The sequence below is a fragment of the Scyliorhinus canicula genome, chromosome 11 (genome assembly GCF_902713615.1).
Source record: "Scyliorhinus canicula chromosome 11, sScyCan1.1, whole genome shotgun sequence".
NCBI classification, from domain to species: Eukaryota; Metazoa; Chordata; class Chondrichthyes; order Carcharhiniformes; family Scyliorhinidae; genus Scyliorhinus; species Scyliorhinus canicula.
In genome coordinates, this window is record NC_052156.1 from 8358091 (window position 1) to 8374609 (window position 16519).

A 16519-nucleotide genomic window follows, 5' to 3' on the forward strand; every position below is an offset into this window, starting at 1 on the left:
TCTGCACCTCGGTTCTGTGACCCGTGATGTCCTTGCTGAACAAAAATCTAACACCCTTGGCTGCGAAATTTCAATTGATGCCAACCTCAATAGCTCTTTAGGGGAGAGGATTCTGCCATTCTGCGCGATTGTCTTTCGCAACTGACATTGAGCGACGAGCGGACGAACATTCCTCTGTGGGTTAATTTCTTCTTCACACATTCATCAATGAATTGAAGGATTCTGGTTCAAGTAGGCCTCGTCACACAAAGAGAACTGGCTCAATTTGGCTGTGAAATCAGGGATCCCTTTAACTGACACCAAGAATACTGGAAGTCTGGAAGAGTCTCCTCCCGAGGGAACGTGGAAGCTGGGGAACAGGTGATAATTTCAAAACTGACATTGGGTGATTTTGATTCATTAAGGGTGTCGAGGAGTGTTGAGGTATTGATCAGCTTTGATCTAATTGGATGGTGGAACACGCTCAGGGAGCAGTTTGGTTTCCTCCTTTTCCGAAGACAATGAGTTCCACTGCGGAGGGGGCTGTTTCGGTGAGTTTGTTGGGCGCCGGCAGTGGGCCCTGTGTTACCCCAGCCCCACCGGGCAGGCCTCTTGGGTGGCATTCCCACACTGTGCTGGGTTCCCGTCCAACCCCTGGCAGAATCCTGGTGTTCAGACGCTGTCACTTTGTGTTTAGTTGAGGAGAGGGAGCTGTCGGTGGAATTGGGGAATTATTCATGAGAAATCCTTCACAGAAGAACAGAGTAAATGTCGGCTTTTGTTAACTGCCCTTCACAGATTGGCGTCGTGCATTATTAATTTGTTTTGCTTATTTCCAGCTGACAAGGATAGATTGTGCCTTTTTAAAGCTTAAATGTCCCAGTTTTTGAAAAGTCTGATTGAGGTTCTGGCTGCCACCCCTCTTTTCAAACTCCTGGATCTTGCAGCACATAAAAGGGAGGCCATTTGCCCTAACTTGGCCAATGTCGCTCTTCTTAACAGCCATCCGACATTGCTTTTCATACAGTAACTTTTACAAAACTAAAGATTGTGGGTGTGAGTCTCTGTTCCCCGACATCGATTTCGTAATCAGCGATCGGGCGGAGAATCCCTTTTTGACGCCAAAATCGTGGTCGGCGCCTGTTTGCCGCAGGGTTTGTATGCTTCACTGCCCCCTCCCCTCCGAAACGGCATCATTGCGGCGCGCACCGCGTGCCATCGAAATGAAAAAAATGAAAATCGCTTATTGTCATGAGTCGGTTTCAATGAAGTTACTGTGAAAAGCCCCTAGTCGCCACATTCTGGCGCCTGTTCGGGGAGGCTGGTACGGGAATTGAACCCGTGCTGCTGGCCTGCCTTGAAAGCCAGTGATTTAGCCCAGTGTGCTAAACCAGCCCCAAACGGGACGGACTCAGTGCGTCACCTGAAGGCCCTCCCCCAATTCTCCACCCCCGATGTGCTGAGTTCCAGACGGTGCCGTTTACTTGTGGTCTCTGCTGTGCGGGAACCTGGTGTGGCGGCTGCGGACTGCTGGCCGGGGGGGGGGGGGGGGGTGGCTTCCATGAGGGCTTGGGGGACTGGTGGGGGTGGGCTGGGGTTGGTCAGGGTGACACTATCTGGCAGGTCAGGTCCGTACACGGCCGCCTCTGTGTTTTATGACACGACAGCTGCAGGACATTGCCGTGCGCATTTATGATGCGCTTCAAGAGAACTCTCTTCACCCAGAGGACCTTTAGAAAGTGGAACTCTGCCACAGGCATTGATTGCAATGAACAGTGTAGCTGCATCCGCGGAGAAGCTTGGTAAACAAATTGTGGGAGAAAGGAATAAAAGTATATGCTGATGGGATTAGGTGAAGAAGCTCATGGGCTAGCATGGGCTTGATGGACCGAATAGTCAGTCACTGTGCTGTCGAGTCTATGTAAAAATTCAAATGAATTCCTCATGGGGAAGGAGCAAGCACACAAAATGGCCCCAGTTCTGCTTCAGTTGACGTTTTCCACTCTGCTCTGTCAGTTGGGTGTCTGACATTAAGAGACCTTGAACTGAATGACTGAGGAATCTGCACAGTTGGAGTTTCTGTTTCTGCTTATAAAGCGGATTCTGCCCTTCGCGCACCCTCTAGTAACCCAAAGCCAAGGAGCTTGTTTTTCAAGTGGGCAAGCACCCAGGCCATGAGGATTCCCTCATCCGCATCCTGTTCCAGCCCATTCCCTCGGTGATAGTCGCAAATCAATCTTTCCATCGACTTCCGGTGGCGTTCGTGAGTGGAGCGGTCGCAGCAAAAAGGCTCCCGCAGGTTAATCAATCTTTCACTTTATTTACTCATGGGATGTGGGTGGCGCTAATCAAATCCACATTCACTGCCCAGAGTTGCCTGTGAGAAGGTCCAAAGAATGTACAGAGTAGATATGTCCCGTCCAAAAGTTAGAGTGGTACTGCCAAATCTAGGCCCTCCCCTCCACTCCCCCACCCCCACCCTGGTTGCCTAGAGGAATACAGGGAAAGATTAAACAGAAAACAAAAGTATACGATAGGCAAAAAACTAAGCACTGTAGATCGTTTAGACGAGTAGAGGAAGTGCAGGGACAAAGTCACAAAGGAAATAAGGAAGCCAGAGAGAGTGCATGAATAAAGATCAGCGAGTAAAGTTAACGAAAATCCAAAGATGTTTCACCAATATATTAAAGGTAAAAGGTTAGTTAAGGAAAAAGTGGGAACTATCAGAGATGAAGAAGGGAACTTGGGTGTAGATGGCAAAGCTGTGGGGAGAGTTTAAAATTAGTATTTTGTCTCCGTATTTACAAAGGAAATGGATGATGCAGAGTTAGTAGTCCGTGAGGAACACTGTGCGATATTGGATGAGATAATCATGAACAGGAGGAAGTACTCAAAGGATTGAAATCCTTGGTAGTTGATAAGTCGCCAGGGCCAGATGGATTGTTTCCGAGGTTACTGAAGAAGTGACAGATGGAATTTAACACAGAGAAATTTGAGCTCATGGGCTACTAAAGTGTGGCTGCAAGGAGAGATTGGATAGGTTGGGGTTTACAGAATTATGAGGGAAAGAGATAGGGTGGACAGGATAAAATTGTTTCCCTTGGGGGAGAATTCTCGAACCAGGAGACACAGATTCAAGATAAGTGGCAGAAAGTGCAGAGGGGACATGAGGAAGAACATTTTTACGCAGAGGGTAGTGGGAGCCTGGAATTCGCTGCCCGAGTTGGTGGTGGAGGCAGAGACCCTAAACTCTTTTAAAAGGGACCTGGATCTGCATCTTAAGTGTTGAAAGCTACAGGGCTATGGAGCGGGTGCAGGAAGGTGGGATGAGAAAGGGCACCTGGGTCCCTTCTGCCTGGCATGAACAAGGCCTCCGTCTGTACTGTAACTTTTTTATGATTCTACGGTTGAGGTGAACTAATTTCCTGAACTCCAGCAGTTTTTAAAACACTTATCCTTTCATTGAATGTGGGCATCGCTGGCTAGGCCAGCATTCATTGCCCATTCCCAGTTGCCCTTGAGAAGTTGGTGCTGAGCTGCCTTCTTGAACGGCTGCCGTCCATGTTGGGTGTAGGTAGACCCACAGTGCAGTTAGGGAGAGAGTTCCAGGATTTTGACCCAATGACAGTGAAGGAAATTATGATGCATTTCGAAGTCTGGCTGGTGTCTGAGGCTTGCAAAAAACAGTCCACGTTAAAGAAAATTAACGCTGTTGCGATGATGGATATTGGGCTTATGGTGACTCAGTGCAAGAACATACTGTGTTCATTGAACTGTATTTTCCCAGCGATAGTAGACACAAGTCTAGGTGGTGGTATATTTGCTATCTGATTATGTCCAAGCTGGAATTGACTCTGTAGAATCTTCACAGTGCAGAAAGAGGCCCTTCTGCTCTCCCAAAGATACCCTACCTATGCCAACTCCCCCGCCCTATCCTCATAACCCTGCACATTGATCATGACCAATCCACCTAACCTGCACATCTTTAGACTGTGGGAGGAAACCGGAGCACCCGGAGGAAACCCACGCAGACACGGGGAGAAAGTGCAATGTCATGTGAGAGTACCTTTAAGAAATGGGTGTTTGTAAATGGGTGTGTATATAAATATCTGTAGTGAGAGTACCTTTAAGAAATGGGTGTTTACTACTGCAGTGATGTCAGAGAGTGGGTGGAGCTGAGCTGTCTGTCAGCTTTTTACTTTCACTTTAGGCTTTTTGTTGCAGGGTCGGTTTGGTTTAATTTTAGTTTAGGAGAAGCTGCAATCACAGCAGGATGGGTGTGAATCTCTGCAAGCTTATGGATGTCCATTTGCTGATTTCAACGTGGTAACTGTTCTCAGTAGTGAATTTAAACCTGAGGTGCTTCTGTTGAAAGTTTTTGTTTTAAGTCTTATGGATGTTAAAAGGAAAGCTCAAGGATGACTTAGTGTTGTAGTCTTTGGGGTTGTATTTGAATTGATGGTTGCTAAGATGTTCACTGTATGGTTAACTTGAGTTCATAGAATAAACATTGTTTTGCTTTAAGAAAAATACTTTTCCGTTTCTGCTGTACCACGCCTGTAGAGTGGACCGTGTGCTCCCCATACCACAATCTATTAAAAGTTGTGGGTCAGGTGAACTCCATGATACACTTTGGGGTTCTCTAAACCTGGCCCGTAACAGCAAACTCTACACAGACTGTCACCCAAGACCGGAATCAAACTCGGTTCCTTGGCGCTGTGAGGCAGCAGTGCTAACCGCTGTGCCACTCGATGTCCTCTGTGGGCCACGTCATGACTGACTGATGGACCCCATGTGGGAGCGATATGGATGTCCACAGAATAGGCTGTTATTGTCGTCGTCCTTAGTGCCGGGGGTGGGGGGGGGGGGGGATTTCTGCAGCTGCTTCTCCTCTGGGCCCCACAGGATGTTGTGAATCTGGCGTCGATGGCCCTGTAAGCGGGCTAGAGCAAATTTCCCTGCTTGCCTCCACATGAGGAGCCACTTGGCGAATACCCGAGCACCAGGTAGATTGCTCCGACAGAGAGCCAGAATAGACACAGCGAGCCAAAGGACGGCTTCCCCAGCTGGAACGATTCTGTGGGACTGTCCTAGTGCGAGCAACGGCAACACAAGGACATCCTCAGAAAGAACCTGACAAGCCTTTGCATTGGAAACAACCTCTCTTGGCAAATTAACTTGGGAAAAGATGGGAAAGCGTTCCGTTCCCGAAGTTTGCCGTTGTTTCTTCCAGATAAAGATGAAATGCAGAAAACTCGGAAAAAAGGACAATGGAAAGGGCATTCTTGGCTGAGTCAATTGTTCGCAGATTTTCCATAATCGACGAAAGAACCAGAGGCGACATAAGCAAAAAATTATTATTTAGTCATTGGCTGTCAGCTGGAATGCGCAGTCTGAAAGGGAACTGGAACAGATTCACTAATAACTTCAAAAAATTAATGGAGTGGACACTCGACGGGGATAACATTTGTGGAGCACTGGGAAAAGGGGTGGGCAGTGGGATTCTTTGAGTTGTTGATTCTGTGTGCAGGCACCTCCTGTGCCTATTGATAATCAGCGGTTGTCAGCAGTTGTTGCTTCTCCTACAGGGTGTGGGAACTGGCAGCGTCTGGGGGCACTGAAGTGGGTCCTGTCCTATCCCTGCCCACTCACGCGCCAGACCTTTTCCAGACCGTGGGAGCAGAAACTTAGCGCCATAGAGTTTCACAGCACAGAAAGAGGCCATTCGGCCCATCAGGTCTGCGCCGGCCAACGCGCACCTATTTATTCCCATCCCATTTTTCAGCACTTGGTGGGCATCGCAGCATAAATCCTGCAAGCTACGTGGGCGGGAGGGAGATGAAGACTTCCAAGCTTGGGAATGGTGAATAAACTTCCAGCCAATGAGCTAATAGCGCTGTCTTATTCTCTCTCTGTTTCCCTGCCTGCTCCGATTGAATGCACCAAGTGGGGGGACACCAGTCATTGTTACAGGGACCAACCTCGCCACTATACAGGAGCCAAGGATCCGAGCGAAATACGGCAGTGCGCAGTCAACAAATGTGAGTATACAAACTTTGATTTTAACAACAAACAATTCCTGAGCCTTAAGATGCAGATGGCGGGTTTGACGGAGAGTGGGCTTAACAGAGAGCCGGCTTAACGGCTGGCGGGTTTAACGGATGATGAGCTTAACGGAGAGCCGGCTCAATGGAGAGCGGGATTAACGAATAGCGGGCTGAAAGGGTGGCTATGAGGAGCGTGGGACATTTTTTACATCAACCAATCTGGATTTTACTTGAATAAAATGCTGGAATTAATCAGCCAGTCAGGCAGCCCCTGTGGGGAGAGTAACTAGCGTTAGTGGGCTGGATTTTATTAGATGTTCTTTACCCACCTGACACAGATGGCAGCTGGGAGCTCCCCTTCCACCCCCCCTCCCCCCCCCCTCCACCCCTGACCAAATAGCTGACAGCCAAACTGCAAAATTGTATTTGGTGGGGGGGGCTATTTGCATAAAGGCGAGGCTTCTGAGCCCACCTGTCAACTTATGCGACACGGTAGCATTGCTGCCTCACGGCGCTGAGGACCCGGGTTCGAATCCCGGCCCCGGGTCACTGTCCGTGTGGAGTTTGCACATTCTCCCCGTGTCTGCGTGGGTTTCACCCCCCACAACCCAAAGATGTGCAGGTTAGGTGGATTGGCCGCGCTAAATTGCCCCTTAATTGGAAAAATTAATTGGGTATTCTAAATTTATTAAAAAAAAAAAAAAAAATTTATAAAAAAAAAAACTTATGCGACACGATAAAGGCACCAATCCCTCAGGAGGGATTGCGTTGAACACGGTGTGGGTTCATTTCATGCGACTCGGTACATGGGAACATTTGCAGAAAGACAAAGGCGGCAGAGCTGTGCGCCGTGTTCTGCTCAGAGACTGAGACTGGATGGCAATGGCGTAGGTCTCTTCCAGCGATGGCATGCTGCTCTCCCTTAAAGACATATTGCAACATAACTACCTCTTTGTCAATGAATTTGGTCGCTGGTCCTCATCTTGCTCTTTGCCCGGACAAAATGGCGATGAGGCTGGGGGTTAATTTAAAATTGGAAATAGCAAAACGTGGGTGTGACGGATCTCCGTTAGCAAGGATAGGATGAGGTGGAGACTAAGGCAGATAACTGGAGTTAAAATACAAATCGATTGCGATCTAACTGAATGGTGGAACAAACTATCGGGCTGAATGAGCTCTCGCTGTGTAGCCCCTTCATGTTTCTTTCTGTGATTCGGTGTGAAATGGTGTTTGACAATGCTTGCTCGTGGCACTTGGCGTGTCAAGGTGGTGTGTAATTGCACAGTGTTGTTAACTAGCATGTGATAGAGGCTTTGTGCTTCCCTTAGGAATGCAAAGTGATAAATGACACGACCATGGTTTGCAAGGCCCCGTCCATCACAAATAACGGACGCATCTCCTTGGAAAGTCCAATTCAGCCAGACGAGATTGGTTTCGTCATGGATAACGTCCAATCAGTGCTCGTCGTCAATGGAACAGGATTCACTTATTACCCAGACCCAATCTTTGAGCTGTTCAGCCCTTCTGGATCTGTCGAGCTGAAACCCAGCTCCCCCGTTATACTGAAGGTGAGAATTGTGTAAAGCTGGGGTCGATCCCCCCTCACCCCCTTGGAGTCAATGCCCCCCTCCTTGTTACACTTAGTGAAAAGAACAAGTGATGGCGTAGCTGAGAGAGGCAGTGCAACGTGTCAACTTTGCAGCCGTGGTCTATCAAATATCCACAACTTAATTAAGTGTCAAAATGACGTTCCATTGTTCTACCTTTCACTATTTTATTTTAGTTTCCTTGTGTTTAAGCTACTTCCCCCCTTAAATTAACAATTACACATGGGTTTTAGGATAAACATGGATTAGTTTATTCTAATCTACAATGGCCTCATTAATGCAAAGTCCCTCTAAAGCACAATGTGACTGAGGTCAAATACATGCACTCCACTCTGGACCCAAGTTAATGTGTGTGGAATTCTCCTCTGAATTTTCCCAGATGAAATGAAAAATGAGATGGTGATCACTTGAAAGTTTCCAAACTCCACTTCCAACAATACTCTTTAAAATCTTCTTCCATAATAATGCTTTCCCTTAGAGGGTTGCATTCTGAAATCCAGTGCAGGTTTTACAAATGACTCTTTTAACCCAAGCTTCCTCCCCACTTTTAACAGTGACTCCAGTCCAGGATTTTATACGACCACCATTTAGGCTTCCTTTGCCTTTACTGTTTACACACAAACTCCGAGATCAAGCCACCGATTTTCATAGTTATCTCACCTCATGTTTCCATGTAAAATCTCACAAATCACTTCAGATATCTTTCTGATGTCGCAGCTGCCTTCTCAGCTCGGTCTGTCTTTACTGAACAGTGCTCTGTTCTAGTACCTTTAACCTCAGATGTCTTGGAAACTTCTCTTCATTCCTCTAGTTTCCTTAACTAGCTGCTCTTCGATCTCTCCACTTGTTTTCTGAACCATTGCTCTGGGGTATGGCTTTTCTTCTCGCAAAGTTGAGTGAGATGTTCCCCCTCCAGCCTTCTAAAGCAACTGCTAACTGCTTCTAGCAGAACTGTGAGAGCTGCCTTCTCTCTCTCACTATCTTCAACTACTCACAAATTCAGCTGTAACTAAAACTAAGAATAAAGGAAAGCCTTTACCACTGGAAAGTGGCTGCCTGTTGCTAAGCAATAACCATATGCTTATGGCTTTTATTTATTCTTCACGCCATAGCCCTCTCTAAGCACAATAGAAACATAGTTTGAACTTAACCAACCCCCACACATACAAACGCCTTTGTCCAGCATGAATCTAACTATAGGTTTTATCTTTCCATGCACAGAAACATTACATTAAACACACTTAAAACTATACCTTATTTCTAATGTTTACAAATACAAATATAAATCCCTTTAAACTACCATTATTTTCCGAACAATATGTATGTAAGTTTTACTGTGTGGTGTGTGTGTCTGCACAAGTGTGTGTCTGTGTGTGCAGGTGTCTGTGTATGTGTGTGTCTGTGCACAAGTCTGTGTGTGTCTAGGACTGTTTCCGTGTTTGTGCATGTGTGTCACCCTCCCCTTTGCCTACCCACTCTCCTGTCCTCCCCCTCCCCAACCCGTCATCCTCTCCTCTCCCTCGCGCTGCCCCTCCCCAACCCTTCTCCCTATCCCTCACCATCTCCTCGCCATCCCACTGGCCCTCACCTGGCTCGCCCCCTGGCGCTCGCCCATCCCCATCGCCTGTCCCTGCCCCCTCCCCCATCCCTCTTCCAATTGCCCTCCCATTTTCCTGTTCCTCTCCGCAACCACCACTCACCTCGTCCCTTTCACTGTTTCCCACAGGATGTGATACCAGCATGGACTTGATGGGCCAAATGGCCTCTCCTGCCTCGATCATTTTTCTGTATCGATGGTGCATACACCTTTCTTGTCTGCAAAGTAACAGCACAAAATGTCACCTTTTGCCCCATGGGAAAAACCTGTCCCCTTCTGTAAATGGCACAATCTATTTATAGATGGAACCTTTATTAATGTTTATTTCTACTTGTAGGGGAGGAACTTGATTCCCAACGCACCAGGCAACGTCAAGCTGAACTACACGGTTCTAATAGGGGACAACCCCTGTGTATTGACGGTCTCGGAGACCCAACTCCTGTGTGAACCACCGAACCTGACTGGCGAGCATAAAGTTTGGGTAAGTGGGCAGGATCGGCGCGCTGAATGCAGGGAAACTTCCCATCAGGTCTTGTTCTGGGTGAATCGTTTCTGACTTTATTTTACCACCGGGTGCAAAGGGTGTGGACAATGGCTCCTGGAATGAGAGACTTTAGTTTAAGGGAGGAGTTGGAGAAGCTGGGGGGGGGGGGGGGGGGGGGGGTGGGGGGGGGGGGGTTCTCCCCCGAGAAGCGAAGGCGGAGAGGAGATTTGACCGAGGTCTTCAAGGTCACGAAAGGGCTGGACACAGTAGATCAGGAGAAACCGTTCCCGATTCAAGGTGTCTGGCAAAAGGAAGTGAACCCCCCCCCCCAGCACAGGCAGACGTATAGCACGTGACAGCTGCTAGGATTGTTGAATAAACCCTTCTGCTTGTAAGTCCCTTGTCGTCAGTCTATACAACCCAGCACCTTTAGCACTGTCTGGGAGTGTGATGGAGGCAGATTCAATCATGGCTTTCGACAGGGAATTGGATGAGTACCTAATGGAAAGATATTTGTGCGGGATTGGGCTGAATTGGTATCGATACAATGGCCAAATGGGGCCCTTCTGTGTTGTAACCATTGCCTGGGTCTATGGATTTGCCAACCATGGCCCGGTTCGACCTGGTCTGGGTACTCGAAAGTAAGACATGAAGGCGCCCATCGTGATTGGCAGAGCTAGGTTGGACAATTCCATGTTATGAGATACTCTTCATTGATCATTTTAAACTTCCCCATCACTGAAACCAAGCATGCTTCACTCTAGTCTTGCACAGCAAGCTTCTCGTGCTGAATCGAAAGCGCCTCAAAAACCCAAGACCTTGATCACCTCGAAAGGACAAGGTGGGCAGGGGAATAGGGACGCCACCTCTTCGGTTTCCCTCCGAATCGCACACCATCCCGATACCAACGTTCCCCAGGGGTAGGCAGCAAATGCCAACCTTGCCAACCTTGGAATTGCCAGCAATGTCCAGACCTCAAGGAATATCGAAACAAAAAAAAACATTGGCAAAATTGATGATCGCGCCGGGTATTCTCAGTCGCAAAGCAAATCTCAGCCTCCCACTACTGCATTGCACTGAGATCCAACTAACAATCCAGCTTTACTGGCCGAGAAAAGATGAATTTGTCTGGTTTACAATGCCCTTGTAAGGATTGAATTTTAAAATGAGTCGCAGGAAGTGACACCAAAGCCCTTCTTTTACTTAAATCTTAAGTATCCATTCCGGGGGCCGTTCCTTTTTTTAATTATGCCTCGCTTGCTGACATCAAGCCTGCGATACCTTGGACGGATTGAAAGGGATAAAAGGCAGCTCTAAGCTTCACAGAAATCCGTCAGTGCATTTAGTTGCAAAGGGGATTTAAAATTACTTTTGTGGTGGCCTCGCTGAGCATTGATACAAAGCTTTGCCAGAACTGCCTTCTCTTTCAAAGCTCGATTTCTTGTGAAAATGTTGAAGGACGTCGTTGGAGGGGGGGGCGGGGGGGAGGGGGGGTGGGGGGGTGGGGTGGTGGAGGAGCATGGGGCAGGGTATTGAAGATAGAGAAGGAGAGAGTGTTCCTTCTACTCCAGTTGATCGCTCCCTCCTCTGGCTTCCGATGTTGCTGGTCTCCCTCCCACAGGTGCAGTTGCTCGTTTGTGTGTGTGTGTGTGTGTGGGGGGGAGGGGGGGGGGGGGTGGTTGGCTGCATTTCAGGGCTGAGATAGGGGTTCGCGAAGGAAGCGGTTCAAGTGGGAGGGTGCCACCAAACACGGGCATCCCCCAGAATGATCCCAGCTGCATTTCAGACCAGCGACAGTGACCCCTGCCCCCTGCTGTCTGACAGACATATCAACTTCAGCCCCCCTGATGACGGAATGGAATAAATTAAGAATTAAAGGATTGGGACTGGGAATCATGGCGGGATGCTTCAAAACAGTTTGAGGGATTATTTGCTGATCGTGGGAGGTAAAAGAAAAGGACCTTATCTGCCAATCCCATACATTACCGGGCATGACATGGCAATGGATTTGTGACACAATAATCAGAGTTGAGGTTTGGATGGATTGGATGCAATGGGACAGATTACTTCACCTCACTCTACGTCCCAATGCTCTCTGGACAAGACTGGGTTTTAGTTGGGATGATGTGATTATACTTTTGGAGGAACAGTAACCATTTATAACAGTAATTTCCTCATGCCTCTGGGCAGATTAGAATCTTGAATCTATGGCGGGATATTGGCACAGGGGCTGGTTTAGCTCACTCAGCTAAATCGCTGGCTTTTAAAGCAGACCAAGCAGGCCAGCAGCACGGTTTGATTCCCATACCAGCCTCCCCGGACAGGCGCCGGAATATGGCGACTAGGGGCTTTTCACAGTAACTTCATTGAAGCCTACTCGTGACAATAAGCGATTTTCATTTCATTCTGTGGTAATATCGCTGGACTAGTAATCCAGAGGCCCAGGCTAATGGTCTGGGGTCATGGGTCAAATCCCACCATGGCAGCTGGTGGAATTTAAATTCACTTAATAAAATGTGGAATTACAAAACTAGTCTCCGCAGTGGCGACAGTGACAAGTAACATCGTTGTTGTTACAAAACCAATCGTCAGTGACTCAGGATCTTAGTGGTGACTCTGGACCTTACTGTGAATCCCCACCCACAGTGATGTGATCATAGATCATAGAATCTGCAGTGCAGAAGGAGGCCATTCGTCCTCTCGAGCCTACACTGGCCCTTCAAAGCGCTCCCTACCTAAGCCCGCACCTCCACCCTATCCCCATGACCCAGCAACCCCACCTAAATTTTGGATACTGCAGGGCAATTTAGCGCGGCCAATCCACCTCACCTGCACGTCTTTGGACTGTGGGAGGAAACCGGAGCACCCGGAGGAAACCCACGCCGACACGGGGAGCATGCGCAAACTCCGCACAGTGACCCAAGCCGGGAATCGAACCCGGGTCCCCGGCGCTGTGAAACAACGGTGCTAACCACTGAGTTACCCTGCCGGCCATAATGTGTGGCTTGGCCAATAACAGCCAGCATCAAAGGGCTCGTCTGTGTTGACTTTGACCTTCCCTCTGATGTAGCCTCGCAAGCCACTGGGTTTGCAGTAAGCAACGGGCAACAAATCCTGGCCTGGTAAGCGACACACACATATCCTATGAAACTCCCACAGTCCAAAGACGTGCAGGTTAGGTGGATTGGCCAGGCTAAATTGCCGTTGGGTGGGGTTACGGGGATAGGGTGGGGGGGATTGGGCCGAGGTAGGGTGCTGTTTCAGACGGCCACTGCAGATGCGATGGACCAAATGGCATCCTTCTCTGATTCTATGTATATCTGGATTGGCCTTGCAGATTTACTCAAGCAGCATTGTGCGGCTCCAGAGAATCAATGGTACCCTTGCTCTCGGTAACGTTACTTGCCTGGCTGCCTGGGGAATGCCATCAGCTTCTATGCTTTTGCAATTAAGGCTATCCCAGCCCCACGATAACATTCTCCTTCCACAACAGCAAACTTCAGCCTCACTGCCCCAGTCTCCCAGAGAACGAGTGTGTTTTATGGGCTGCTTTGTGATTTTGTTTCACGGAGAGCCTGAGCCTGTTTCTCGTGGACTATGGGTACTGGTGCACCAAGCTGTCCCAAAGCGATGGTTAGATTGACAATATCTTAGTTTTGAGTGGAGGCGCTGATTTATTTGACAATTTCCAGCACAGCTGCCGATCACCATTTTGGAACAGGTTCAACAATTTAACTGTGAGCAATGAGACAACACATCTCTCTCCTTTATCCCTGTCACTGCTTTATTTCCCTCGCCGTTCTCCTGTGTACAGTTTCTCTTCAGGATCCGCAAGACACATGCACCCCACTCCCCACTTCATCAAGGAAAGGAACATTCGGAACACGCAGAGTGCATTCAGCCCCCATTTTACTAGATCCTGGCTGACCTGCACCTTGCTCGTACTTACCTTCCTTAACGCTAGACTTTTACCCCCCTCCAAAACAAATCCACGCATCTCACTCCTCAATGCTCCAATTGTCTCTGGCCTCCGCAGAATTTTACTGGAGCGTGTTCCAAATTTCTACTTTGCTCCTTTACTCCGTCTTGGGGCTGTGAGTGTTGCTGGGAAGGTCATTTCAGAGGGCAGTTAAGACACGACCGCATTGCTGTGGGTCACAAGGGGAGGCAGTGGCGTGGTGGTATTCATAGAATTTACAGTGGAGAAGGAGGCCATTCGGCCCATCGAGTCTGCACCGGCTCTTGGAAAGAGCACCCTACCCAAGGTCAACAACTCCACCCTATCCCCATAGCCCAGTAACCCCACCCAACACTAAGGGCAATTTTGGACACTAAGGGCAATTTATCACGGCCAATCCACCTAACCTGCACATCTTTGGACTGTGGGAGGAAACCGGAGCACCCGGAGGAAACCCACGCACACACGGGGAGGATGTGCAGACTCCGCACAGACAGTGACCCAAGCCGGAATCGAACCTGGGACCCTGGAGCTGTGAAGCCATTGTGCTAACCACTATGCTACCGTGCTGCTTCACACTGGACTAGCAACCCGGAGACCCAGAGTAATGATCTGGGGCCTGGATTCCCACCATGGCAGATAGTGAAATTTGAATTCAATAAAAATCTGGAATTAAACGTTGATTGTTGTAAAAATAAACCCCACACTGATGTCCTTTAAGGAAGGAAATCTGCTGCCGTTACCCAGTCTGGCCTACACGTGACTTCAGACCCACAGTAATGTGGTTGACTCCTGAATGGCTAAAGGACAATTAGGGATTGGCAATAAATACGGGTCTAACCAGCGACGCCAACATCCTGTAAATTAATCTTAAAAAACATGTCGGGCAGACCAGGTAAGGATGACAAATTTCCTTTCCTAAAGAACATTAGTGAATCAGATGGGTTTTTACGATGACATTTGTCATTCTTGCCATTCAAATAATCAACCGATGCCCCCGTGAATGCCTTGATTGAGTCCCCGAGCCGACTTCAACTCAGTTGAGCAGCGCCCAGCATGACTGAAGAATCCATCATGTCAAGGACTGTCAACCAATTGCTTCTTTTTTCACCAAGTGGAAGAGTTTGCTGCCACTTACTGTGTCTCGAAGTGTTTCTCGACAGTTGTAAGTGAGTGAAGGATGAGACAGCGAGCCTGTAACTCAGTGGTGGAAGCTAGTGGAACAGTAATAATCCAGCATGACGATACTTCAGCAGCAAGTAAGATGGCAGCTGATTCAAACACTGTAACCCAACTTGTCCATCTGGTTAACATGCCCAGTGAGATAGAAGAGAACATCCATTATCTCCTGATTAGGGAAGGCAAGAGTTCCTTGTCGTCAGGATTAGGATGAGCGTGGATGGCGTTGAAAGAAAAATGTCATGAGGTAACCAGTCTTCGACTATTTCGATGCAAGGTCTCTCCAGACTGCTGCAAAGCTCATAGACGCTTGATGGGAAATCCAGCCTTGGTCCTCAGCCAAACTGCTCGGTGGAGTTTACAGTGAGAGAAAGACCTCCAGGCTTCTTTCAAGGCCTGGTCTTGTGCTGGGGGACTATTCCCTTGGGAGCACCCATTATTTGGGGATCTGGAGCTTGCTTCCGGAAAGGGTGGTGGAAGGTGAAACCCACAAACCACCCAAACAAAAAGCACTTGGATACGGAATTGAAGCGCCGTGGCCGACTAAACACGGTAGCATTGTGGATAGCACAATTGCTTCACAGTTCCAGGGTCCCAGGTTCGATTCCGGCTTGGGTCACTGTCTGTGCGGAGTCTGCACGTCCTCCCCGTGTGTCCGTGGGTTTCCTCCGGGTGCTCCGGCTTCCTCCCACAGTCCAAAGATGTGCAGTTTAGGTGGATTGGCCATGCTAAATTGCCCTTAGTGTCCAAAATTGCCCTTAGTGTTGGGTGGGGTTACTGGATTATGGGGATGGGGTGGAGGTGTTGACCTTGGGTAGGGTGCTCTTTCCAAGAGCCGGTGCAGACTTGATGGGCCGAATGGCCTCCGTCTGCACTGTAAATTCTATGATAATTCTGTAAATTCTATGATAAATCATGAACCAAGAATTGGAAGGTGGGATTAGGTTACATGTCTGTATGTCAGTGTGTGCGGAACAGCGTCCTTCCGTGCTTTAAGTGTCTGCTGTGATTTTAATTTCCGCGAACATTGGCTTAATTCCTTTGGCCAAATGGGAGAGGGTGAGGAGTTTCCAATGTGGGCAGCCAATCCAAGCCAGTCCTCATCCCCACACAGAGCCAACAGTGGTAACATGATTATGATGAGTTGCTCCTCAGGGACTAATGATCCAGAAAGTGAGAGAGCTGAGGATAGGCATGAAAAGGTGGTACCCAGTAACAGAGTCCGTGAGGTCGTCAGATTGCGACAGAGGCACAACCGATTGACCGATGCACCTTGGAGAAGGGAATTTGCTGCCCTTCCCCCACCTGGGCCTGTCTGTGACCCCAGATCCATGCCAAAGTGGTTCACTCTTAGCTGCCCTGCCGGGCGAAACACAGAGTTGAATCATTCGGTGTGAGGGAATCTCGGGATGGACAATAAATGCCAGCCTTGCCAGCAACACCCACATCCTGAGGATGAATGAGCAGTGGGCCCCGACTGTCACACCCAATCACTGCTCCCTCCGATTGAGGTTACCTCAGGCTTGGCAATAGGGAAAGAGCTCCGGCAGATACGTCTGCTTGGGCACCGGGTGGGAGAGAGGTGGGGGGGGGGTGGGGGGGGCGGGGGGGGGGGGGGGGGGTGCCTCAGTCAAAGAATCCCAGAATTGGAACCCAGGAGGTAACCAT

At 48.8% G+C, this 16519-nt stretch overlaps 1 protein-coding gene across 1 annotated transcript in view; it reads left to right on the forward strand.

The window, feature by feature from the left end:
• Positions 1-16519, forward strand: part of LOC119973746 (plexin-A1-like) — a 580418-nt gene that overhangs the window by 480177 nt on the left and 83722 nt on the right. Inside the window, exons 17-19 of the mRNA XM_038812164.1 lie at positions 5927-6020; positions 7355-7594; positions 9568-9711. Of these exons, the coding sequence (XP_038668092.1) occupies positions 5927-6020; positions 7355-7594; positions 9568-9711 (478 nt within the window). The remainder of the gene's footprint in view (positions 1-5926; positions 6021-7354; positions 7595-9567; positions 9712-16519) is intronic.